The 24,758-nt window shown below is 39.3% G+C and overlaps 1 protein-coding gene across 1 annotated transcript in view; it reads left to right on the top strand.

Moving 5' to 3' along the window:
- The window catches only part of FARSB (phenylalanyl-tRNA synthetase subunit beta), a 66,343-nt gene that overhangs the window by 23,562 nt on the left and 18,023 nt on the right, over positions 1–24,758 (top strand). Inside the window, exons 11-16 of the mRNA XM_058533092.1 lie at positions 2,145–2,206; positions 2,486–2,693; positions 3,209–3,289; positions 6,896–6,988; positions 11,625–11,742; positions 24,102–24,257. Coding sequence (XP_058389075.1) covers positions 2,145–2,206; positions 2,486–2,693; positions 3,209–3,289; positions 6,896–6,988; positions 11,625–11,742; positions 24,102–24,257 — 718 coding nt within the window. The remainder of the gene's footprint in view (positions 1–2,144; positions 2,207–2,485; positions 2,694–3,208; positions 3,290–6,895; positions 6,989–11,624; positions 11,743–24,101; positions 24,258–24,758) is intronic.

Raw genomic sequence — 24,758 nt, 5'->3', positions numbered from 1 at the left:
TGGGGACAAGTGTCTCTCATCATCCAGCAGGCTGGCTTGGGCTTCTTTACCTGGTGGTTGCAGGATTCCCAACAGCAGGAGAGCAAGTCCAGTGCTCAAGTGCTTTTAAGCATGATGTCTTGTTGGCCAAAGCCAGTCATTTTGCTGATCCAAGAGTTGGGGGAGAAATAGACTCCATTTCCTGATGGGAGGACCTGCAGTGTCACATTGCAAGGCTGTGGATGCAGAGAGGAAGGATTTGTGGCCATTCATAGTTTACCACAGTAGTAGTTGGGGTTAGCCAGAAATAGCTTTTTAGTTTGTTTTAAAATAATGTCGATTTGAGAAAAGTTTCTTTTTCTTTTTAATATGAAGAATTGTCAAGTGTTAATAAGAGTGAAATATGTACTTTTGGGAAGAAAATTTATATCTTAAAATTTGGTTCACTTTTCTCTTTATGCAGATGATTCCTTGAAATCATTGAAGAGCTTTCATAAATTTGAAATGGTGGGCTTTCTGAAAAGGAGTACTACACCAATGTTTTCATCATTTGTTCATTTATTTCCTTCTAAACTTAGAATAGAACAGCTCTTCTCAGATTGTCCTCCCAGAAGAGAATGATCCTTCCTACTCTGGGGGAAATTGATTTTTCCTCACATGAAATAGCATATTTTTCCAGACACTTTGAAAGTTCTTTCCTAGTCTTCTGTTATTTCCTATAAAAGAACAGAGTTTGGAGTAAGAGGACTAGAGAAGATAATAAGTGGCAGGTGGTCAGAGAGCCTGATGGTTAATGGAGTAAGCTTTGGAATTAGGCTGCCTGAACTTGTTTATTAATTCATTAATTCATTAGTTTGTTAATTCATGCATGCATGCGTTTATTCATTAACTGTATACCAAGTGCTTATTGTCTGACAAGCGTTTTTCTCAGCACTGGGAATACAGCAACACCAGGACTCAGCTTACGCTCACCTTACCATTGTGATCTGGGACTAGTTATTAATCTAAAACTCAGATTCCTGTCTATAAAATGAGAATCCTAGGGCCGGCCCCGTGGCTTGGTGGTTAAGTGCGCGCGCTCCGATGCTGGTGGCCCGGGTTCGGATCCCGGGCGCGCACCGAGGCACCACTTCTCCATCCATCCTGAGGCCGGGTCCCACATGCAGCAACTGGAAGGATGTGCAGCTGTGACATACGGCTATCTACGGGGGCTTTGGGGGGAAAAAATGAATAAAATCTTTAAAAAAATGAGAATCCTAATAGTAGCCGTTGTGAGGGTTAAGATTCTCTTAAAAGTATGTCTTAGACTGTTTAGCTCACATCAACTGTTCAGTAAAGGTTTGTTATTACTATTGCAATCATTAGCATCTAGTTCAGTGCTTCTCAGACTAATGTGCATTCATATCACCTGGGGATCTTGATGACATTCACATTCGGATTCAGCAGGTCTGGTGTAACTGCACTAGCTATAAGAGCCTGAGAGTCTGCATTTCTAGCAAGCACTCAGGTGCTAATGATGCTTCTGCTCTGAGAACTGCATTTTGCATAGCAAGGTTCTGGCCCCTTTTCCTTACCTGAGTCCAAACAGGTTTTATGGCCTTTTTGCTAGTGGCAGTTATACTTCTGAAAGTAATTTGAGGTTAAGAAATATTCGTAGATACGTTTCCAAAGGTGCTGAAAAGCCTGGATTTCAGCTTTTCCAGAAAAATGATAAGAAAGAAATGTCTTTATAACACTCTTAGACTTAGTATGATGGGTAGTACATTGTGACACTTGAATATTATTCTTTCTTGGTCATAAACACCTGCTTGCATAAGATGAGACTGAAAATCTTCAGGGTTGATAAGCATTTTAGAAATGAGGTAATACACGAGTGTTTGACAGAGAGAATGGTGATTGACCATTGAAAAGAGAAAGATATTTGGCATTTTATATTGTTTCCAAGCAGTTCTATTTGTCTAGCAAGTAGAATGTTCATATATGAATATAATGTAGCAAACTTATTCATCTATAATAATGTTTTGAAACACCACGTTTATTTTCAATATCTGGCTCTAATGACAGTTTCTTGGGAGGGTAATGAAACTACAATGAGTTGAATTAGAAAGAGGCTAACACTGTATCTGATGGGGGATGATTTAAGCTTCTCACACGTTTTCTTTAAGGAACTGGCTTACCGAAAGGAGATGGTGAGGGCTGATCTAATTAACAAAAAAGTTGGAATCAGGTATGCTCTGAAAACTTCATTTATTTATTTACTGTTGGAGAGAATTCAAGAGTGAAGTGCACACAAGACTATGTAACTTTTTCTGAAAGAATGCTTGGAGAGGGTTTTGATATCCTCTCAGCAAGTGAAGTGATGGTGGAACATCAGTTAGGATGTCTGGTGTTGAATGGAATTCAAAGAGAAAGATGACTATTTCAGGTAGTAGCATGTTTTAAAATAAAATAAAAACACGTTTTAAATAAACCAGTGAAGTTTATGGTTTGTACATTCCTATTTCAGAGAAAGTCCAGAAAATCTTGCCAAGCTTCTGACCAGGATGTGTTTAAAGTCAGAAGTCATCGGTGATGGGAATCAGATTGAGATTGAAATCCCTCCAACCAGAGCTGACATTATCCATGCATGTGATATTGTAGAAGATGCAGCAATTGCTTATGGGTATAACAACATTCAGATGACTCTACCGAAAACATACACCATAGCTAATCAAGTAAGATTGCACCCTTAAGTAAACACTCCTTATTGTTAGAAACTGATTATTGACTGCCAGGAAGGTTTCGAGAAAAACAGAACATAGGAATTAAGCAGTATTTGGACATGCTCTGCTATGGGAGGCATTTGCTATGGAGAGGATACAAAACAGATGTCCAACTGATTAGAGTAAGTTGAAAACCTGTGATGATTAGTTCTTTGAAGAAAGACAGGTTTCGAGTTTGGATCCCTTGGTGAGTATTTAACTGGGAGATTCATTTTCTCACCCTGGGCCCGAAGGCAGAAGCTGTGTGGGAGAGGTGGAAGGGGGGTTTGTACGTTTGTGTAGGAGTGCTGGGGTGGTGAGGTGGGCGGAGGGAGTAGTGGGGAGTGGGAGATAGTGGTATTAGCAGTACTTTATTAGTAAGGATAGAAGGGTGGTTTCCTTTAATGACATGTTCTGTATGAATCTCTTTTTTTAAAAAAAATAGGAAATTTTATTGAGGTGAAGTAAAGTAAATATTTTTTTTCCAGTTTCCTCTTAATAAGCTTACAGAACTTCTCAGACATGACATGGCAGCTGCTGGATTCACTGAAGCACTTACTTTTGCTCTGGTATGTTTTCATTTACCTGATTAGCTGATTATTTGCTTTGAATCTCTGAATTATTGATTCCTTATAGGAATTTATAAAATCTAGACTGCTAAAATTTCCAGGTTCCAGAGTGACTTTGTTCCTTGAGATTGTACAATTTCTGGTGAAGAAATGTTGAAGATTTCTTTTTTTTGAGTCACAGAAAAACATGAAGGACAAAAATAGTGTCTTAAATGACAGATGACAACGTATTTTGTAGTTTCATTAAGTGTTGAGAGATCACAATGAATTTCATAACCAAATTTATTATGTTAGAACTTTTAGTCTTAATTTGGTTATGGCTGTGCCCACTAGATGCTGCCCTGGTTAAGGGCTTGTGGACTGTTCCACATTAAACTTATTTCTTTGTCTTTGAACATGTTCACAAACATTTGCTTTGAGTTGAAAAGCTGACATAAAAGGCCTAAATCAGGAAATGAATTTTATTACAAAATCAGAAGGAAATCCCCCTCCCCCATCAGACTGACCATTTGAAAAGAATAAAATGTATATGCAATTCGTAGTTCCCTTTTCTCTCTTGCCTGGTGTTTCTCTGGTGCCTATAGTGTAGTTCTTGAGTATTCAAGTAAGTTGCAGCTTAGTGATGTAGGACAAAACACAAAACAAAACAAACAAAAACAACTAAAAAATCTACTTCTTTTTCTCCCTCCAACTCAACTCTGGCCCTAAAATTCTCAAATCTTATAGAATATTTACGGAAGGCAGTAGTGGGAATTACTACCAGTACAGGAAGGGTTGTTAAGGGGATGCAGCAATTCTCACGTCACTTTACCATGCATTTGTAATTCATAGGATATCAACCTCAGAAGGGACCTTACAGATCTAGTTGAACATCTTCATTTTTATGACTTAGAAATCATTTGTTCAACGTTTATGGAGTATCTATTGTATACTAGGCGTTGTACCAATGAGTACTGATGTACCACCTGTACCTGAGGCTGAGAGAGGACAATTAGCTAGCAGAGTTGACACAGCCAGCAGGAGAACCATGAGCAGAATCCTGGCCTTTTGACTTCTAGAGCAGTGCTTTTCTTTTGTCTCATCCTATGTATGCTGGGTTGCTAGTGCCATGTCATTCATATATGTATACACACATACATATACATACACAGTCGTGAACATCAACGATTTCATGTAAAATGGAATACAAAAAGTAGCATGAGACATGTATTTCCTTTTTTTAAATTATGTTAAGTGGTACAGGGTTGATTTTAAAGGACTGAACTTTACAGAACCATGTAGAGTAAACCATGAGAACTCCCCGCCAACCTCAGATCCTACTTTCCTCCCCAGAACGAACTGCTCTTAAAACTTTGGCCTGTTTTTCCCTGCACTTTCATGTGAGTATAATTTTACATTTGGTTTTGTAACTGTAGCCCCACACACCTCAGGGGAGCACGTACTCTGCCTCCTGACTGGTAGCTGCTCTGCAGGGAGAGTTTATCCTGTGTCAGGGGCTTTATGTACGTGATTGCATCTCTCAGTGCAGCCCTGTGAAGTAGGTGTTCCTGTCTATACAGTGGTTAATCTAGGTAACTTGCCCCACTCCACACAGCCAGTTGGCTGTGGGCCAGGGATTCCAGCCCAGGCCTGTCTGCTCCCAAGGCCTATGACAGAACTCTCCCCCAGGAATGCCACAAACAGTCTTCAGCTGTCCCAAGTCACTTTAATACATTGTTTATCGCTGTGGGGAAAAGGAGTGAGGTGCTAGAGTTTCAGATTTGTAATAACAGTTTTCCTGAAGGAATTTCAACATTAAGGGTATTTATAAAGTTACATACTTGATGAGTAAACCTCAGCATCGCTGAGCTGTCTATCTAGTTTTGCACGAGAGTAACAGCACTTCTTTTCCTAAAACCCAGCCCTTGACTTCCCGAGTGTAAGTAATTCACATCTCATCATTATGATTTTTGTTTTATCTGCATACTAGTTGTAATATTTTCTTTTAAATTAGCTCACTTTTAAAACTAAGTACCTACTTGAGCCTTATTATAAGATTAATGTCTGTCAAAATTTTGGGCTTCATTTACTTGTATTTTTTCTAACACTAAAATAAACACGTCAATATTCACATTTAAAAAACATTCCTTCCTGTATACTAGCTACTGCCGCTTCAGGATACCTTGATTTAAACTGCTGCTCATCTCCATTCCTTATCATCCATCGTCATGATAAAGCACAAGGTCTCACATACCTAGCTGCACTGCCATGTGTCGGTGGAGCCTTTTTCTTGTATAGACAGTTCAGTTTGAGAGTAGATTGCATCATGTAAATTGCATGTCCTAAGTAACTGATCACATTATATCTAAATCTTGTTATAAAAACTCCTCCAGCTGTGAGAAAGAAATGGTTATTCCCAGCGTGCCTGCCTACATTCACCACTTCTGCAGCCATGCAGATCAAGGAGTTTTTTCCTGGTGTGCCCTGATTTGGCTTCAGGATCCTTCCCAAGAGAGCATAGCAGGAATCATTAGAACTGACATTGGCATAAGATGAATGTAAACCCATGCTTTTTTTCTAAGTGAAATACAGACCAACTAGCCCTTGAAGACCATTTTGTAGAACAGTGCAATGAGCGTATCACCTGATGTGGGAAAATAGTTGAGTAATCTGATGGTACATCAGTTTTCATGCTGGATTTTAAACTCTTTCTCAAAAATTTAGCATTACTATAGATGATAATGGTTTATTTTTAGTACTGATGATTTATTAATCATCATCATGATTAATATTTTTTGAGCCTTTGTGCTAGGTACTTTATTTGCATTATCTCATTTATTATTAGACTTGATGTATCTTGTAGTCAGTGAGTTTTATTTTCATAACTTCTGTCTGTCATCATGGTTTTTGAGTGTGACAAGCCTCTTCTCTTTTTGGTGGGCGAATGCCTAGCAGTTTATTAATTACCCGGAGCTTTATCAAGCACATGTGCACAGACGTTAAATGATATAGTAGGAAGAATGTTGGGCAGAGTTCAGGCCACTTGAATTCTGCTCTCAGTCCTACCATTCTGTGCGAGTCAGTATAGATTTAGCAGGGATTACAATGGTAGTCAAAACAGAAAGCCATAGGAACCCCAAGGAGGGAGAGAGAATTTCTGACTGGAGTCACTAGGGATATTTTTATAAAAGAGGAGGAGGAAGTGTCATTTAAGTAGAGCCTTGGGGGACGGCAGCACGTAGGGTGGGGAGGGCATTTCAGGTAAAGGTAGGGAAAAGCGTAAGGTTCAGGGAATGGGTAGGGAGTTGTAGGAGATTAGACTGGAAAGATGAATGGGAGGCTAGCTTAGGAAGGGCCCGAGTACAGGTACACCACCATCTCCATGTAAAAGGTGGGCTCCAGCTCTGTATCGTGGCTAGAGTGCATTGTAGGAGAGCTATTAATGTTAAATGGCATCTGCTGTGGACCTGAATTAATATTTGTTTCTTCTTAGCTTATTCTTAACTTACTGATTTATATAGGGAATCTGCATTGCAATGAGACCATAAGTTGACTCACAGCGTTACTCTTTACATTAAATTTAGTCATCGCTTTTCCATGTTGATCTATTTTGTATGTACTTCTTAGTGCTCCCAAGAAGACATTGCTGATAAACTTGGTTTGGACATCTCTGCAACAAAGGCAGTCCACATCAGTAATCCTAAAACAGCTGAATTTCAGGTAAGAATTGTAAGTAGATAAGAATTTGGGTAAAAACTGAGAGGCAGTACACGAATTATGAAAAGTCTCTTTAGTTATTAATACCTCAGATGGCAAAATCTTAAAGCTTTTTAAAAATCTCTTCTTGGTTGTTTGATACTTCGGTATAGTATCAAACCAACCAAGTCTAGATACTTGGTTGGTAGATACTTTGCTGACAAAAATTCTTAAAACTTTTTATAGTCTTTTCTTGGTTAACTTTATAGGTGGTTCTTACTTGCTTTCTGCTGTCTAGCCCATTCATTCTTGTCTGAAGGTTCCATTTCATAATTGATTTTTTAGTACTATTTTCAGATTTCATCTCTTTTCCACCCATTAGTAGTAAATGAATCAGCACCTGTTCCCGGTACCCCTATTAAGTCATTCACTTCGAATTTAGTTGTCATATCAGTTCTTGACTGTGCTGCCTGTGTCTTTCATTATAATTGTCTAGTTTATTGGCAGTTTCATGTAGAATTTAGGAGTATTTAAATGAGAATGATACCACCTTAATAGTAAATGTTAAATGATTTACATTATAGATTAGGAGATTAACTATAAAAAGCAAGCATTTCAAGATTATAAAATCTTTGCTTATTAATGACTTCATCTGTTTGATACTAATAGCTCGCGTTCTGTTTTCCTTGCATATGAAATTCTATATGGTTTTTTAAACCCAAGCTTTAGAGAAAAATTGTGTTTTCCAGAATCAAGGAGAATCTCAGAATTGGACGGAAATGCTTTTAAGAAAGTTACTGCTGGGGCTGGCCCCGCGGCATAGTGGTTAAGTTCGTGCGCTCCGCTGCTGGCAGCCTGGGTTCGGATCCCCGGGGGTGCATCGACGCACCGCTTGTCAGGCCATGCTGTGGTGGCGTCCCATATAAAGTGGAGGAACGTGGGCACGGATGTTAGCTCAGGGCCAGTCTTCCTCACACACACACAAACACACTAAATAAATAAAATAAATAAATTAAAAAAAAAAAGAAAGTTATTGCTATCATAAAATAATATCTGAACTCTGTGATTTGAGATAGTTTCCTTGAATCTTGGTTTTCACTTCTGTAAGAGTAGGGGGCTGGATTAGTTCTAAAAATTCTAAAAATGTTTAAATCTAACTTAAAAAATCTAAATTTTATAGAACTACCTACTAACGTGGCAGATTAGAGCTGGACTAATTTAAAGAACTACTTGGTGGTGTTATGCATCAAGTACATAAATTCTTTCTCTCTGCTTAGTGTCAGAACTTAAAGAATCCTTACACTGGTTTGGAAGGATTGTGATAATGAGTTTTTATGTTTTGTTTTCTGAGTCTGCTAGCTTTTCTACTGTGTTTAAAAGATGCCCGTGGTGTTCTTTTTTTTTTTTTTTTTCCCCGTGGTGTTCTTTTTAATGTGAAATATTCAAGTTTATTTGGACAGACTAATTTTTTTAGTAAATCTTAATGAATTTTTGAGTTTATTCCATATTTTCATTTTTCCCCAGTTTTATTTATCAAACCTGATGGATTTCTTAAGATGTGGTAAGGTTATGTTCTTTAGAGTTTACATCTTTTGTCTTATCTATTTTATATAAGTGGAAGGAAAACAAATCAGAAACACATTAAATGTTACTATTAAATAGCTGTGGCTTTGCACATGTAAGAATCAATTTTTCTTAATAAAATATGTTAGAGGGCCTGGCCCAGTGGCGCAAGTGGTTAAGTGCATGCGCTCTGCTGCGGCGGCCCGGGGTTTGCAGGTTCGGATCCCGGGTGCGCACCGACACACCGCTTGTCAGGCCATGCTCTGGCGGCATCCCATATAAAGTGGAGGAAGATGGGCATGAATGTTAGCCCAGGGCCAGTCTTCCTCAGCAAAAAAAGAGGAGGATTGGCAGATGTTAACACGGGGCCGATCTTCCTCACACACACAAAAAAGTATGTTAGAGATGAAAGAGAGTCGATCTTTTAGACTTGATAGATTCTGTATTTTACTCCTGCATTATGAATACATATCTCCTACCGTTACTAATGTGGCTGACAGGTTTATATTTATTTATGGTTAAAATAAATGTAAAGTTGTTCGTAGGTTTGTAACTATTTATTGGCTAAGCCCATTCTTTCTTCTGCATAATTCTTAACTTTGGGAGAAATTTTCGCTGTTCATATTTTCCCAGTTGTTTCGATTTTTTTTAATAGTTTGATTGATTTTGATTGATTTGGGATTCAGATGAGGTTCTTACATCCAAGTTGATTGATGTACTTAAGTTTCTTTTAATCTACAGGTTGCCCCTCCATCCATCCATATCTCTCTGTCTCTGTCTGTCTTTCTTCCTTTCATTTGTTTGTTGAAGGAACTGGGTCATTTGTCTTGTAGAGTTGTCACATTAAGGATTTTGCTGAATACATTCCAGTGGTCCCCTGTATTTCGGGTAAATTGGTAGGTAGATCTAGAAGCTTGATTAGATTCAGGTTTGACTTTTTTAATATATATATATTAGTGTAGGTTTTTAAAATAAGCATATAAGGCTTATCTATAAAATAAACTGAAAAAAACTCAGAAAAGTGTCTACAAAAGTAGCTTGCTTATATTACTTATTCCAATAAGTTAAGCTTCTAACCTTCTTTCAGCATTTTAGTTTTGTTTCTATGAATAGTCTGGGCACTTTCTCCCCAGTTGGGAAAGTGAATGATATTTAAGAAAGCACTGAGTTGAAGGCATATAGCTGCTTGCTGGTAGGTGGAAACATCTTCTCTTTTTCCCTCAACATACAATCTAGCAAGTCCTGTTAAGGGCTCACTACTACTTGTGCAGGATCCGGGAGGGGCTGCTGTTTTTTTTAGCTAGGGTGGTCAGGGCCAGTCTCTGTGGGAGAAGACCTTTGAGCAGAGACTTGAAGGAAATAGCCACATGCGAATCGAGAAGAAGAATGTACCAGGCAGAGGAGAGCAAGTGTGGAGGCCTGCGATGGAAACCTGCTTGCAGTGTGTGGCTGGAGCGCAGTTAGCTGGGGGAGCAGCAGATGTTGAGGTTGGAGTGGGGGCCAGTGCCAGATTCACGTAGGGCCCCATATAGGCCATGGGTTGTATTCAAAATTTGCTGGGGACCTATTTGAGATTTTTGAGTAGGGGAGTTCCATGATCTGATTTAAGTCTTAAAGGGTCTCTCTGTGTGGAGAGTAATAGACCATAAGGTGGCAGGAGCGGAAGCAGAGAATCCGGCTTAAGAAGCTCATGCAGGGCCGGCCCCGTGGCTTAGCGGTTAAGTGTGCGCGCTCTGCCGCTGACGGCCCGGGTTCGGATCCCGGGTGCGTACTGACGCACCGCTTCTCCAGCCATGCTGAGGCCGCGTCCCACATACAGCAACTAGAAGGATGTGCAGCTATGACATACAACTGTCTACTGGGGCCTTGTGGGGGGAAATAAATAAATAAATAAAATCTTTAAAAAAAAAAAGAAGCTCATGCAATAGGCTGGGCAAAAGAAAGTATTGGAGTCTTACTGCAGAGCCCAGACTCTTAACCATGATGTCATACCACTGCTCATAAAACCCTTCCGGTAACGTGATGTGTTGGAAGCTAGTGTGCCTCCTATAGCTTAGAGTGAGAAATTTATTTCACAGAAAAAAGCAGAGAAGTTTTGCTTTTTTTTTTTTTTAAGAACTAGCATGGGGGCTGGCCCAGTGGCATAGCGGCTAAGTTCACCTGATCCGCTTTGGCAGCCTGGGGTTCGCGGGCTCGGACCTACACACCGCTCATCAAGCCATGCTGTGGCGGTGTCCCACATACAAAATAGAGGATGATTGGCACAGGTGTTAGCTCAGGGACAATCTTCCCCAAGCAGAAAGGGAAGATTGGCAACAGATGTTAGCTCAGGGCCAATCTTCCTCACTAAAAAAAAAACTAGGATGTATATTTGTATTTCTCATGAATAGTAAGCATCAAATAACTCTACATTTTTCCTATTGTTTGGCTACTGAGTGAAGACTGTACTCTCAAGCTGCACAGAGTAGCTGCATGGTCTCTAGTGCCACACATTTGTGTTCTGTTTTCCTCATTGTCCTGGTATTTCAATTGCATTGACATTTTCCCTTGTCCTGGTTTTTAAAGATTTGGTCAGTTCATATTTAATCAATTTAAATGTTTGTTTTTCTGTTTTTTCTTTTTTTATTGAGGTAACATTGGTTTATAACATATAAATTTCAGGTGTACGTCATATTTTGATTTCTGTGTAGACTACATCAAATACATACAAATGTTTGTATTTCTTATAATCTACTTCAATTACTTTGTGAAATGAAGCAGGATATGAAAATTTGCACATTTGAAATCTTGAAAGCTAAGTATAATTTTTAAAATGATAATAAAATAACCAACCCTGGATAAAGCAATTATATTTGTTATAATATTTGTTTTTCACTTAATCAAATTTATGATTTTTCATTTTGTAAGTGGAAGCCAGAATGCTTTCAGTTCTCTTAGTGTCTTGGAATTAAAAATTAAAAATGACTTGGATATTGAGGCATCGCATTTTTCAGAAGTGTCTTCCTTTGAGGCCATGGAGTCTTTCCACTTTGTCTCGAACGCAGTATGTCTGTTCCGTTCCTATTTGGTCAGTGCAGTTTCATGTCTTCTCCTGTAGGTGGCACGCACTACCCTTCTTCCCGGCCTCCTGAAGACCATAGCGGCGAATCGGAAGATGCCCCTTCCTCTGAAACTGTTTGAAATCTCTGACATTGTAGTCAAAGATGCTACCAGAGGTAAGACTGAAGTCATTTTTGATTTGTATACCTAAAGCATATTTTTATTATGAAAATTTCAACTGAGTATAAAAGTAGAGAAAATAGTATAATTATCCCTGTGAATCCAGCACCCAGCTTCAGCAGTTATGAACACATGGCCAGGCTTCCTTCATCTATACTCCAACCCATTTCCTCATGTTATTTTAGTGTAAATCCTAGACGTTGTATTTCATCAGCAGACACTTTATTATGTCTTTCTAAAAGATAAGGACTACCGCTTTTGTTAAAATAACCGAACACTATTATCTTATCTTATTATCATCAAATATCCGGCTAGTATTTAAATTTTCCCAATTGTCTCATAAATCTGATTTTCATGATTGATTTATTTGAATCAGTCCAAGCAAGGTCCAGATATTTGTTATGTCTCTTATTTCTTTTAATGGAAAGCAAATTTTAACAAAGAATTTAATAATATTTATGAAGAGCCCTGTTAAAACCTCAACTTGAAAAGCACTATGAAATATTTCTTTCTTTTTTTTTTTTTTGTGAGGAAGATCAGCCCTGAGCTAACATCCATGCCAATCCTCCTCTTTTTGCTGAGGAAGACCGGCCCTGAGCTAACATCTATTGCCAGTCCCCCTCCTTTTTTTCTCCAAAGCCCCAGTAGATAGGTGTATGTCATAGTTGCACGTCCTTCTAATTGCCGTATGTGGGACACGGCCTCAGCATGGCCAGACGAGTGGTGTGTCGGTGCGCGCCTGGGATCTGGATCCCGGGCCGCCAGCAGCGGAGCGCGCGCACTTAACCGCTAAGCCACGGGAGTGGCGCCCTGAAATATTTTTCTTTCTTATATCACATGATTTATATGCATATCATTTTAACGTACTTGATATCTTGTAGTTCTAGTTTAGCAGTGACCATTCAATCACTGTTGTACAAATGATTATAACTGTGTTGTACCAGTTTTTATTTCCTTTGAGTGTGGCCTGGGCGTGTTAGTATAGCAGGTTGCTTGGCCCAATATTTGGAACGCAGTGGTTATTTAATAAATATATTTACTAAGTACTTAAACCTGATTGCCAAGAAAGTCTGTCTCATTCAAACTTCTCCGTGTCTTCAACCTTATACAAGAGCAACTGTCTGTTTCGAGCTGCCTGTGTGGTCATCTCTTGGTGAGCGGTGCCGTCGAATGACTAAATTGCTGGCAGTATTTCTTTGGTTCCCTGGATTTAACAGGTCAAGTCCTAGCAGCATTTATACAGTGAGCCTTACTCCAGATTCTGGAGAAAAAAGTGTGTTCTTTTGAATCAGTTGACAAAAGCAGAGGCCTTTTCCTCAATTTCTCCTGAAGAGGATCCTATGGCATCATTCTAACTACCAAATGTAATCGAGAACTATTGGCAGTAAATCGGCCTGTCTTAGGAAAAAGATATTATAAAGGTATGACCACCTCGACTGTCTGTGTGTAGACTGTCCATAGCAGACTTGTCAGTCAAGGCTGGGTTCCGTCTGCCCCCCAGTTGGCAGCCTGTCTTCAGTTAATAGCCTCACCTTATGTTTATGTGGTGCTTTTTACTTTTCAAAAAAAAATTTTTAAGGATGCTTTTTCTCTTTTGATTGTTAAAACATTTCTATGAGGCAGATGGGAGAAAATATTGTCCCCGTTTAATATATAGGTAAATTAAGACAGAAAAGTGGTAATTTGCCCAAGGCTGCATAAAATATTGGACTTAGAGCTAGGGCCAGAATTTTGGTTTCAAGTGCATGTATCCTTAGAGAATAAAAGTTTATTTTCATGTCAGTCTATGTTGACTTTTTCTTAGATGATAAATCTGCTGTAATAAAAATCAGAAAACATTTTTAGTGCCAGCTGCAAATAGTTTTGAGGGTTCTTGTGCCTCAAATCCTCCACTGGTACAGATAACTGAAAATTTGTTATAATTCCAGTGTCAAATTTTTCTGTTAACTTTGACTTGTTTCCTTTCATCTTAGTTCTTTGAGTTTCATGTTGTCTTGATCCTTGGTGATTCATTCAAATTTATAAATATAGGATTAGGTTAATTACACTGGGTTTCCTCAAAGCTTTTGTAATACTATTTCAGCAATAGGCCTCTTCCCTAATTGCAGGCGCTCCCTGCAGGGCTCTGCAGGGCTGGGCATGCTCACAAGCAGGCAGCTCAGAGTCTTGGAGGGTGAGGGTGAGTAGCAAGCTGGGGTCCCCACAGTTGCTACAAGGAAGGTTTCGCAGTAGGCGTGGGGCACATGATTGCCATCCTGGGTGGAGATGCCTTGGCTGTTTTTCTTTTCTTCTGTTTCTTAGGAAGGTGGAAGGCCCAGGCATAGACTTCTCTCTGCCCCACGGCCCATGCTTGGAGATAACGCCCTATTGAGAGAGAGCTCTTCTCAAGCTCTAGTGCTATAGGCCATTGTGTGACAAACCCCAGAAACCCATCCATGTACTTGTTAACACAGAGATTTGTATGTCTTCTGCACTTCGTTGCGTCAGGAAGAAGAGTTCTCGTCTCTGTAGCAGACCTCTTTTATACCTGTTTTTAGTTGTGATTATTCTGCTTTATTTCTCCATCGATCCATTTCCATCTGATGCTACTTTTGCCTGTTGTCTCACACCATTATGGTTTATTCTTTTCTTTAAAATTTCCTATCATATCAATGGGATTTGAGGAATGAGAGGAGGTAAAAATGAGCTCAATGAGTCCACCATCTTGAAAACATAGGTTTGCTTTAATTTATTTGGAGTGTTTCCTATTTAGGTAGGCCTAGATTTTATTTCATTACAAAAGAAGCTTTCTGATGGATTATTCTAGATATGTACATGTGGACTCCCTACTTGTCATCTGGTCTGCCTAGAGGACTCCATAGGAGATGCCAGGCCGTAGAGGGACTCTGCAGCCTGCGTGCCTGGGTTTCAGTCGTGGTTCTGGCACTTACCAGCTGCTTGACTTTGGACAATTTGTTTAAAATCTCTGTGCCTCAGTTTCCTCCTCTCTACAATGGGAATAATGATATCACTTATTTCATTAGATTTGTCATAAGGATTAAATGAAATTGCATTTTGAGCAGTCCCAGCCACACAATAAGGTGTTTGCTCTTGCTGTTACGATATAGTGATCCCCAAGGCCAGATACCTAGCATCCAGGTCTCTGGGAATTTTCCACTAGAATGACTTGAAAACCTTTGCTGGCCATTAAAGGGTTAGTGTCGCCTTGCTAAGGCACTTGGGCTCACTTTTATCCTAACCTTTGACTTAATTGGTTTTTCTTCTGTTGTGCACTGTTGTTTTTAGGATAAGAAAACCAAATTGTGCTAATGTGGGGATTTACTTAAGAAAATAGGAATGTTGTTTTTTTGAGTGATTCATCACCCACTTCTTTTCAATGAATTGAGTACATATGTTTTTATTGTCTCTCAAACTGGTAACCATTTCTCTGTTGGAGTTACGTTGGCCATTTCCTCCTGAATAATGAAACTATTTTGAAGAAAAAGAATCTAGACCATCAGAAGTGAAATGATATGGGCCGGCTCCGTGGCTTAGCGGTTAAGTGCGCGCGCTCCGCTGCTGGCAGTCGGATCCTGGGCGCGCACCGACGCACCGCTTCTCTTGGCCGCACTGAGGCCGCGTCCCACAAACAGCAACTAGAAGGATGTGCAACTATGACATACAGCTATCTACTGGGGCTTTGGGGGGAAAATAAATAAATAAATAAAATTTAAAAAAAAAAAACAAGTGAAATGATAGAGGAGTTTTCCAGTTAATATGAAAATGTCCCAAATTTTCATTAATGAGGACAGTAGCCAAACTACTGGTTCAAAATGGGTGGAGATGTGTGGCAAGAGTGGTCAAGACAGTCTCATTCATTGCACTGGTAGCAAAGTATTTTTGAGTTCCTTTTCTTTGCCAGGGACTGCTTGGAATATAAGAGAAGGAGTTGCCAGTCTTGAGGGAGACAGACCGGTGAACGGATTTTACAGATAGAGCTCCAGGGGAATGTGCAAGGTGCCCTGATAGCACAAAGAAGGGAGTGACAGCTGCCGCTAACTTGTTTTGTAACATTGAGGAAAAACCCAACCCTCTCAGCCTCACGTCCCTTTTGTGTAGGCAAGCATATCTTCCAAAATGGAAATGGAGAAGGAATCTCTCCTGGATTTCAATGTGCCTCATGCAAATTTTGTTTGACCTGCATTCCTGTAAGAGTAGAGAAAGACTACTAACCCCTGTTTTCATGTTTGACCTCCCTGGACAGTTTCTTATGTTAATGTGGAGTTTTGGACTGACCATCCATGTTGTGAGGCTGTCAGCCTGCCCATTTAGCGACGAAGTGACAAGTCAGGCAAACTTCTCAAGTATTAAAACTCCCACTCTGCGTCTGACATAGTCCAGTTCTTGGAGGCTGAGCCACCCACCACATTCATTGAGTTGTAAGATCTGAAGTTGCTGCAAGATTTAAAAAAATTAGTCATGACTCAAGAGACTAAGTTGATTTATCCCTTTTGTTGGGCAGAGTGGCATCTGTCTTTAGAATGAGAAGTTAAATGCAGACTCTGCTGTGGGTTAAATTTTCAGCTTTATAACAGGGAAGTCAGTAGAGGCAGCACTGAAGCTATCAAATCAGGCTGCTGTGTGAGTTATTGGTCAGTTTCAGTTGTTAATACTCTTGTTTTTCTGTTCCATGTCAAGAATAACTAAACTATAAACAAAATAATAAAAAATTACTTCAGAGGAGCAATTGTGAATTGCTAACCCTCATGCCCAGAAAAGCAACTATGTTTTGCGACGTTCAGCATTCTGGCCTTTTATTAAATGCAGATTGAATTCCACCACCACGATGGTCGCTGAAGCGGCCAGTATGCCTAGAAGCTCACAGAAATGGCAGGAGAAAACGTATCACTGGTTGAGTCTGTTTACAAGGAATGACAGCCTAGGAAAGAAGCCTTAGTTTGTAAAGTATTTTGGGTGACTTAGGTTTAGCACGACACAGTCATCCAGTTGTCAATTTGACAGAGACCTATGGAGAACCCTAATAATCAAACTGCCATGCACTTTAGTTTCAACTGCTGCGTTTAAAGAATGTGGGGTTTTGATAATTATTATAGTAGATGGAATAGGTTAAAGGCCATTGACCACCCGGGAGCCTCCAGTTCCCTCGCTTGTCTGAGCAAGCACACCTAACCGCAAGCCTTCACTTCTCGCTCAGATTATTCCTACTCTCTCCAGAGCGTCGCTGCCGTCCTGGTACAGCTGCATTTCCTCTGCCCCCGAATTGCTGTTAAAACAGTTTCTAAAATTTCACATTCTCCCTGAAGCTTTTCTAAATCAGAAAATGATCTGCTTCTTGCTCTGCCTAGTTTGGATGTGGAAATCCAGAATTTTTTTTGTTAACTTTAATTGCAATATATATATTTAAGATTCTTGTTCCTTTCTCTCCCTGAACCACCATGGCTGCATAGAACATAACTAATTTACTGTTGTTTTATGATTTGGTTTGTTCTTTCAATTTGCTGTCTGTTTGTACCATTTGTGTATCTGTCTTATATTGTAACTTACTAAGATATAGGGGTCAGATCTTTATAGTTTTTCATATAACTCTTTGCTTAATAAAGAACTTAATAAAAGCATTTTCATTATGAGCTTGTGAAATACTTGAGCTCTGAGAAATTGTCCATTAATTCTGCAGCCGTCAAATAACGGAAGATTATTTAGTGTCCACATGTGGAATGCGGTTTTCTGAAGAGAGCTTATGTCATCCGTCTGGATTAATCTAATTTTACTACTTCATATTTTTGGCATGTAGAATTTCCAATTAATAATTCAAAAAACATGGGGGTAAGGAACATTGACATTAACGATATTTGAAGTAGCATCATTCGCATATGTGATGGCCTCTTAACTGCGTAAATAACATCATTTTTAATCTAGAAAGTTATTTTGGTACATTTGGTTCCACATAGTTAAGATCTGCTAACATGAGTATAATGTGCTCTGTCATGCATTGCATATTTTATTTTTTTAATAGATAAAAACCCATTCCAGATTTAACTAAATAAAAGCCAACCCACAGGGATATAACTTTTTTCCTTCATGCATTGAGAAGGTCATAGATTTTTCCTCACGTTTGTTTCTTGGCTTTCAGCATTATTTCAAAAAAAAAAAAAAAATGTGTACTTTATTGCTATAATTAATAGAAGTCTTTTACAGAAAATTGTTCTTAAGTTTTCTATGTCTATTTTTAAAGATAAAAATATATTTGTAATAACTTTAAGAACTTTCATGAATGTATATTTTTAATTTAAGAGTAATTCTGTTCTTTCCATATTAAAAAAAATATGCATCCAACTTCTCCCTAATCCTGTTCTTAGAATTAGTTGCCAGACATTTTCTATTCATATGCAGTCATATGTTTTACATTTCTACATACAGCCGTGGAGACAGATACATACTGTTTAGTGTTTACACAGATGGGATTATGCTTTACCTGTTCTGTTCCACACTTTCCTTTTTCCTGTGAACACACCGTCCACCTCATTCTTTAAACAGCTGCATAATATTCCATTGTATGGATGCACTATCATTTATTTACTCAGACTGTTATGATGAATAATTAGATTGTTGCCAAGTTTTTGCTAAAATATGTCTGTTACTGTGAATATTTGTACCGTTATACAAATATGTATTTTTAGAACTAGAATTAGTCAGTCCATAGATATGCACATTAAATGTTTGCTATCGCGTCAAATTCTCTTCTAAAAAGGATTTTTTACAAATTTGCAGTCCTACCAAGAGTGTTTAAAGATTCCTGTTTTCCCACATTAGATATAAATTTTTAAGGTGTATGTCTTCACAGGATTCTTGAAGCTTTTTTTTTTGTGAAGAAGATCAGCCCTGAGCTAACATCCATGCCAGTTCTCCTCTTTTTTTTTGTTTTTTGTTTTTTTTTTGCAGAGGAAGACTGGCCTTGGGCTAACATCTGTGCCCATCTTCCTCTACTTTATATGGGATGCCCCCACAACATGGCCTGACAAGCGGTGCACGCCCGGGATCCGAACCCGGGCCACCAGCAATGGAGTGCGAGCACTTAACCGCTACATCACGGGGCTGGCCCCAAGATTCTTGGAGCTTCTATGAAGCATTTAGGCCTACACTAAAATTCTTCAGGAGACATGTAAAATTTGCAATAGAAGCTGCAGTCTCCTGGGTACCAATATTAAAGAAATTTGTTGGATCAAATAGACTAAAATCAGTGTTTGCTTTATTTTGTGAGCTTTGGCCAGACTGTTAATCTCAAACTCAATATCAGCCACTAATCACCCTGAAAACCTTTTTGGTTTCCCAGTAGGCATTCTCCTAGCATCTTTCTTTGGGCTTCTAGGTGAATATGAGAGTAGGGATGGAGACGTTCTCTTGAAGACTCTGCCCTATTCCAGTCTGCACCATATATGATAACATAACATGTCTAATTTGCTTTTAATCATTGGTACTTTGGTGAAATAGGCAGGAGCCTATTCTAAAAATTTCAGTTGTATGCAGTAGTCATCTACTAAGGGTCATGTACCATTCTTTATTCTTTTCTTTTAAAAAAATCACTTGGCATGTTCTTTCAGTATACAGAATCGTAGCCAGCCGCCCCTCCTCTGGGGGGTTTAGATCAGCCTCTCCAGGCAGTACTTTGAAGTCTGGGAAATACATTGGTAATTTAGTCTGACATACTTGGCAGGCCCATTTAAAAAGCAGAATTGTTTGGTGGCATGACACAAGAAGTCTGTTAACTAAATTATAAAGAACTGAGGCATGTCCAACAAACCCTAGTTTTGGCATGAAATTTGAATAGTTCTTATTTTGTGGCATGCAGTCAGTGAACTTCCTGTGATGTAATATGGTCACTCAGTGCAAAATACTAGGAATTGGGACTTTTACCATCCCTAGCAGTTTCTCCAAGGAGGAGTGAGTGGAAATGAGTATGTGGTTATTTTCTCTTTTAATTCATTTCAGCTACAGTAGAGGGAATATCTTAGCAAGATAGTGTAGAGGGAGTGGTAGCACTTGGGAAATGTGAAAACCAGCCAGTCTGTGGTAGGAGTTGGGAGGGGCGCCTAAATAATGAGTTTAATCTAATTCTTACGGTGGGTTTAGTACAAGCCCTAAAAGTCAATGGCCATTCCTAGAAATATTGCAAAATTGAATCTAAAAATAGATAGCTCATTCTTGTATGTGTGTGTGCTGTAAACATCTTGAAACCTTTCTTGAATGGCATATAATTTTTTTAAAGTCCTGTATTTTTTATTGTAATTTCATTATTCTGATCATCAAAATCATTAACTTGTTTTTTTAAAATTCTACGTTGTTATACCAGATGTTCTTACTCTTATCAGAAAGGTAAGTTTTACATAATTTGGAGATCAGGAAAGAAGTATTCCAAGGCAAAGGTTACCAAAATAAAGCTTCCGGTTGATGTTGCTAAGCTCTCTGGATGGTGGCATTACTGTTGGGCTATTCTCTCACGGCAAAAATAGAACTACAAAGTAATTTCAATACGTGTCTGTGTGTTAAAGTGGAAGCATGTGACACCAACAAATGGGTACCACATGGCAGAGATACCCAGGAGCAAGTCAGTAATATGAAAGGGATAATTTAGTTCTGTTTGATTTCATTTTTCTCCCTTTGGCAGGGGGAGAGAGAAGGGGAGAGGGAGTGTGTGTGTGTGTGTGTGTGTGTGTGTGCGTGTCCGTTTGTTCCTACAGAGGAATCAGGCCCCTCGTTTTAGTTTATGCATGTGGTTGGTTTAGTGAGGTTTTATGCCTGCCTGATTTTAATATTAATCTTTATTCTTTTTTTGTGTGTATGTGAGGAGGTCAGCCCTGAGCTAACATCCGATGTCAATCCTCCTCTTTTTGCTGAGGAAGACTGGCCCTGGGCTAACATCCGTGCCCATCTTCCTCTACTTTATATGGGACGCAGCCACAGCATGGCTTGATAATGGTGCATTGGTCCGCGCCAGGGATCTGAACCTTCGAACCCTGGGCCGCCACAGCAGAGCGTGAGCACTTAACTGCTATGCCACCGGGCCGGCCCCCATTAATCTTAATTCTTACACCTTCGCTTACAGCTTTTAGATACCACATTTCTTTATCCTTGCAAATGGAAACGATGGGGACTGACTGCAGTACACCGCTCACTCTCCTGCATCAGCTGGCTCTTGTGCTGACTTAGACTGTGGCCCAGGTCTGGTCCTGGCCTTGTTTAACAGTTATTTGTCTGCTCACCTCCCTTTCCAGGCTTTATTCATTTAGTCAGAAAATAATTGCTGAGGGTTTGGTCTGTGCAAGCCCTGTGCTGGCTTTGACCTCTCCCCTCTAGGGATACCAAGAGTGGAGAGCCTTGAGCATGGTCGGTACTAACGTCACATGGCAAGAACAGTTGTTTCTTCATGTGTGTTCAGTCAGACGTGTAATTCAGAGTACACTTGCCACAAGTTACGATACTGTTGATGGCTAGGAACTTGAGTTAACTGATATCTAAAAATAATTTATTCCAATTGCTTAACTAGAATTCTTAAATGTCATGAAAACTTTTGAAAAGTAACACATCTGTTTATCATATCAAAAACATTTCAAGAATGCACATCTTTGACTGTATTAAGTAGGTATACATCCATACATAAGTTTGTCTTTGTACTTATGTTGTTTGTTTTCATCTAAATCCTCTAGAGATTTAGAGATTTCATCTAAATCCTTTAGAGATTTAGCAATTTCCATATAGTGGAAAGAACATGGGTTTTAGAGTCACACAATCCTGGTCAAATCCAGGTTTTGTAACTTATTAGCTATGTAATTAATTATAGTTAGCTCCAGCCAGTTAGCTGGACTTCGGGCAAAATCTGAGCTTTTGTTTCTCCATCTTATTTTCCCGATCCTATTTTATAGGGATAATAAAACCTACCTTACGTGATTGTCTTGAAAATTAAGTAACATTATAGACAGATTTACAGGTAGGTAGTAAGTACCAGGTACACAGTAGATAATCAGTTGGTTAGTTTCCTTTTCCTTTTCCCTCATTCATGTGCTCATTATTATATTACTTTAGTAGTAGAAGACATTGTCTTAAAATACCCATGTTTTATTTGGATACCTGGAAGGTAACAGATACTCTATATTTTGTGTTGATTATGGCTAGTAGTTATAATGTATGGGAATAAATCTGGAAGAACTTTTGCTCGATACATGCTTATAGGTAGCATCTTTTTATTTCCAGTTTGTTCCCCCAGTTAGACATTTGTTTGTTCTTTCTCTTTTCCTAATTTGAAAAGCAAAATGAAGCCAACATTCGTTCATTGTTGGCGTTAGAGGAGTGGTCTCCTCCAGTGTTTTTTAAGGGGCTACAAGTGTATATACCTGTTATAAAGTTAAATGATAACCACTGAATTTGAGTCTACCTTTGTATATTATGCACGTCTCTTTTTTTTAGTGAATTTTAGTTCAGGTTTAGGTTTTTATAACCATCACTGCAAGATACAAAACAGTTTTATCACCCCAAAAACCCTTCATGTTGTCCCATTGTAGTCACATTTTTTTCCCCGCATCTAACCCCAGGTAACCACTGTCTGTTCTCTGTTGCTATAGTTTTGCCTTTTCCAGAATGTCATATAAAGAACTCATATTGTATTTAGCTGTTTGAGACTGGCTTCTTTCATTCAGCATAATGCCCTTGAGATTCATCTAAGTTGTCAAGTTGTTCAAGTCTATCAACAGTTTGCTGAGTAGTATTCCATTGTGTGGTTGAACCAGTTTATTTATCTAGTTACCCATCACAGTTCATTTGGGTTGTTGCAGTTCTTTTTTAAAATACTGCAGTTTGGGGGCCGGCCTCATGGCGTAGTGGTTAAGTTCACGTGCTCTGCTTTAGTGACCCGAGTTCGCAGATTCAGATCCCGAGCATGGACCTAGACGACTTGTCAGCTGTGCTGTGGTGGCAACCCACATACAAAATAGAGGAAGATTGGCACAGATGTTAGCTCAGGGCTAATCTTCCTCAAGCAAAAAAAGAGGAGGATTGGCGGGACTGGCCCAGTGGTGTAAGTGGTTAAGTGCACACACTCTGCTGCGGCAGCCCAGGGTTTGCAGGTTCGGATCCCGGGTGCACACCGACGCACTGCTTGTCAAGCCATGCTGTGGCAGCATCCCATATGAAGTAGAGGAAGATGGGCACAGATGTTAGCCCAGGGCCAGTCTTCCTCAGCAAAAAAGAGAAGGATTGGCATCGGATGTTAACTCAGGACTGATCTTCCTCACAAAAAAAAAAAAAAAAGAGGAAGATTGGCAACAGATGTCAGCTTCTAGGGCAAATCCTCCTCAGCAAAAACAAAACAAAACAAACCTAAATTTTTAAGTTTGTCCTGATTTTTAAATTAGAATAATATATACTAATCAAGGAAAAATTGGAAAATAGATAAAACTTGGAAAAAGATGATCCCTGCCCAAACGCTAAATCTCTGTGAAGATTTAGCGTTTTTCTTTTCCGTCTTTTTCCTGTGCATGGATTTTTTTGGCTTATTGTTATATTTACATAGTTGTGATTCTTATATATTCCCCTTTTTTTCATGTTTTAATTGTGAAGAGTGTATATAACATATACAGTTTAAAAAGATTATAAAGCAAACACTAGTATAACCATCCAAAATAAGAAATGGAGTATTTCCAGTATCGTAAGCTTCTTGTAAGACCTTCCCCATCATATCGCCTTCCCTTGACCTAGAGTAATCGCCATTCTAACTTTCGTGATTGTCTTGCCCTCCTTTGCTTCACAATTTTCCAACCTATGTACATTCTTTAAACAATAGCTGTATTATGGTAAATCTTCATAAAGATGCTTTTTGGCCACTTAGTATTCTGATGAATGATTGTACTGTATGTAGCTGTCCCCTAGTTTAGGTTGTTTCTGATTTTCACGACTGGAAGTAATGCTTTGTGTAGAAATAATATATTTTTACACGAAGCCTATTTTGTATTTAGAATTATTTCCTTTGGATAGTATTGTGAATAAAAGCATGAAGTTTTAAGGTTCTGATATATCTTGCTAAATTGTTTACAAAGAGTTGTACCAGTTCATGCCACAATGAAGCCTTATGTTCCTGGGCCAGCCTTGAGGGTTTTCCGTGCTTCCTCCAAAGAAGAACACCTCAGGGAATTTGATGATTTTCAACCATCTTACCTTATCTTGCATTTCTGAGGTTGAGTGATTTTCTATATGTTTACTCATCGGTTTTCTTTTTTTTGTTGACTTTGCCCAAATTTGTGTTGGGATAAATCAGTTTCTTAAGTAATGATCAGTGTGGCCTCGTGACCAATTTTTTTATTTTTTTCAGATGTAGGTGCAAGAAATTACAGGCATCTTTGTGCTGTTTATTACAACAAGAATCCTGGGTTTGAGATAATCCACGGGCTGCTGGACAGAATTATGCAGCTGCTTGGTGTGCCCCCTGGTGAGAAGAAGGGAGGATATGTGATCAGAGCATCGGAAGGTGAGACAGATCAGCCAAGTCCAGAGCTCGTGACAATGTAATGAAGAGGCCAAGCCCTATTTTTTTTTTTTTTGGGTGAGGAAGATCGGCCCTGAGCTGACATCTGCCAATCCTCCTCTTTTTGCTGAGGAAGACTGGCCCTGGGCTAACATCTGTGCCCATCTTCCTCCACTTTATATGGGTCGCCTGCCACAGCATGGCCCGACAAGCAGTGCGTTGGTGCGCGCTCGGGATCCAAACCGGCGAACCCCGGGCTGCCGCAGCGGAGGGCGCTCACTTAACCACTTGTGCCACCGGGCTGGCCCCCAAGCCCTATTTTTGAGGGGAGGCGAGAGAGAAAGCTTCATTTCAATTAATTGTTAGTATTTATTAGAAACTACTTCTTTTCCCTCCAGCGTTTTAAGAAAATGCTTTTCGGACTCTCTTAGTGCTGTACAATGTACTTTTGTTCCAGCGGAGCGTTGATACCCTAGTTACTGGCACTGTCAAGCCACCAGCACC

The sequence above is a fragment of the Diceros bicornis genome, chromosome 37 (assembly GCF_020826845.1).
Source record: "Diceros bicornis minor isolate mBicDic1 chromosome 37, mDicBic1.mat.cur, whole genome shotgun sequence".
Classification (NCBI taxonomy): domain Eukaryota; kingdom Metazoa; phylum Chordata; class Mammalia; order Perissodactyla; family Rhinocerotidae; genus Diceros; species Diceros bicornis.
The sequence above is the reverse complement of the archived record's forward strand: the minus strand, read 5'-3'. Positions and strand labels throughout refer to the sequence as shown.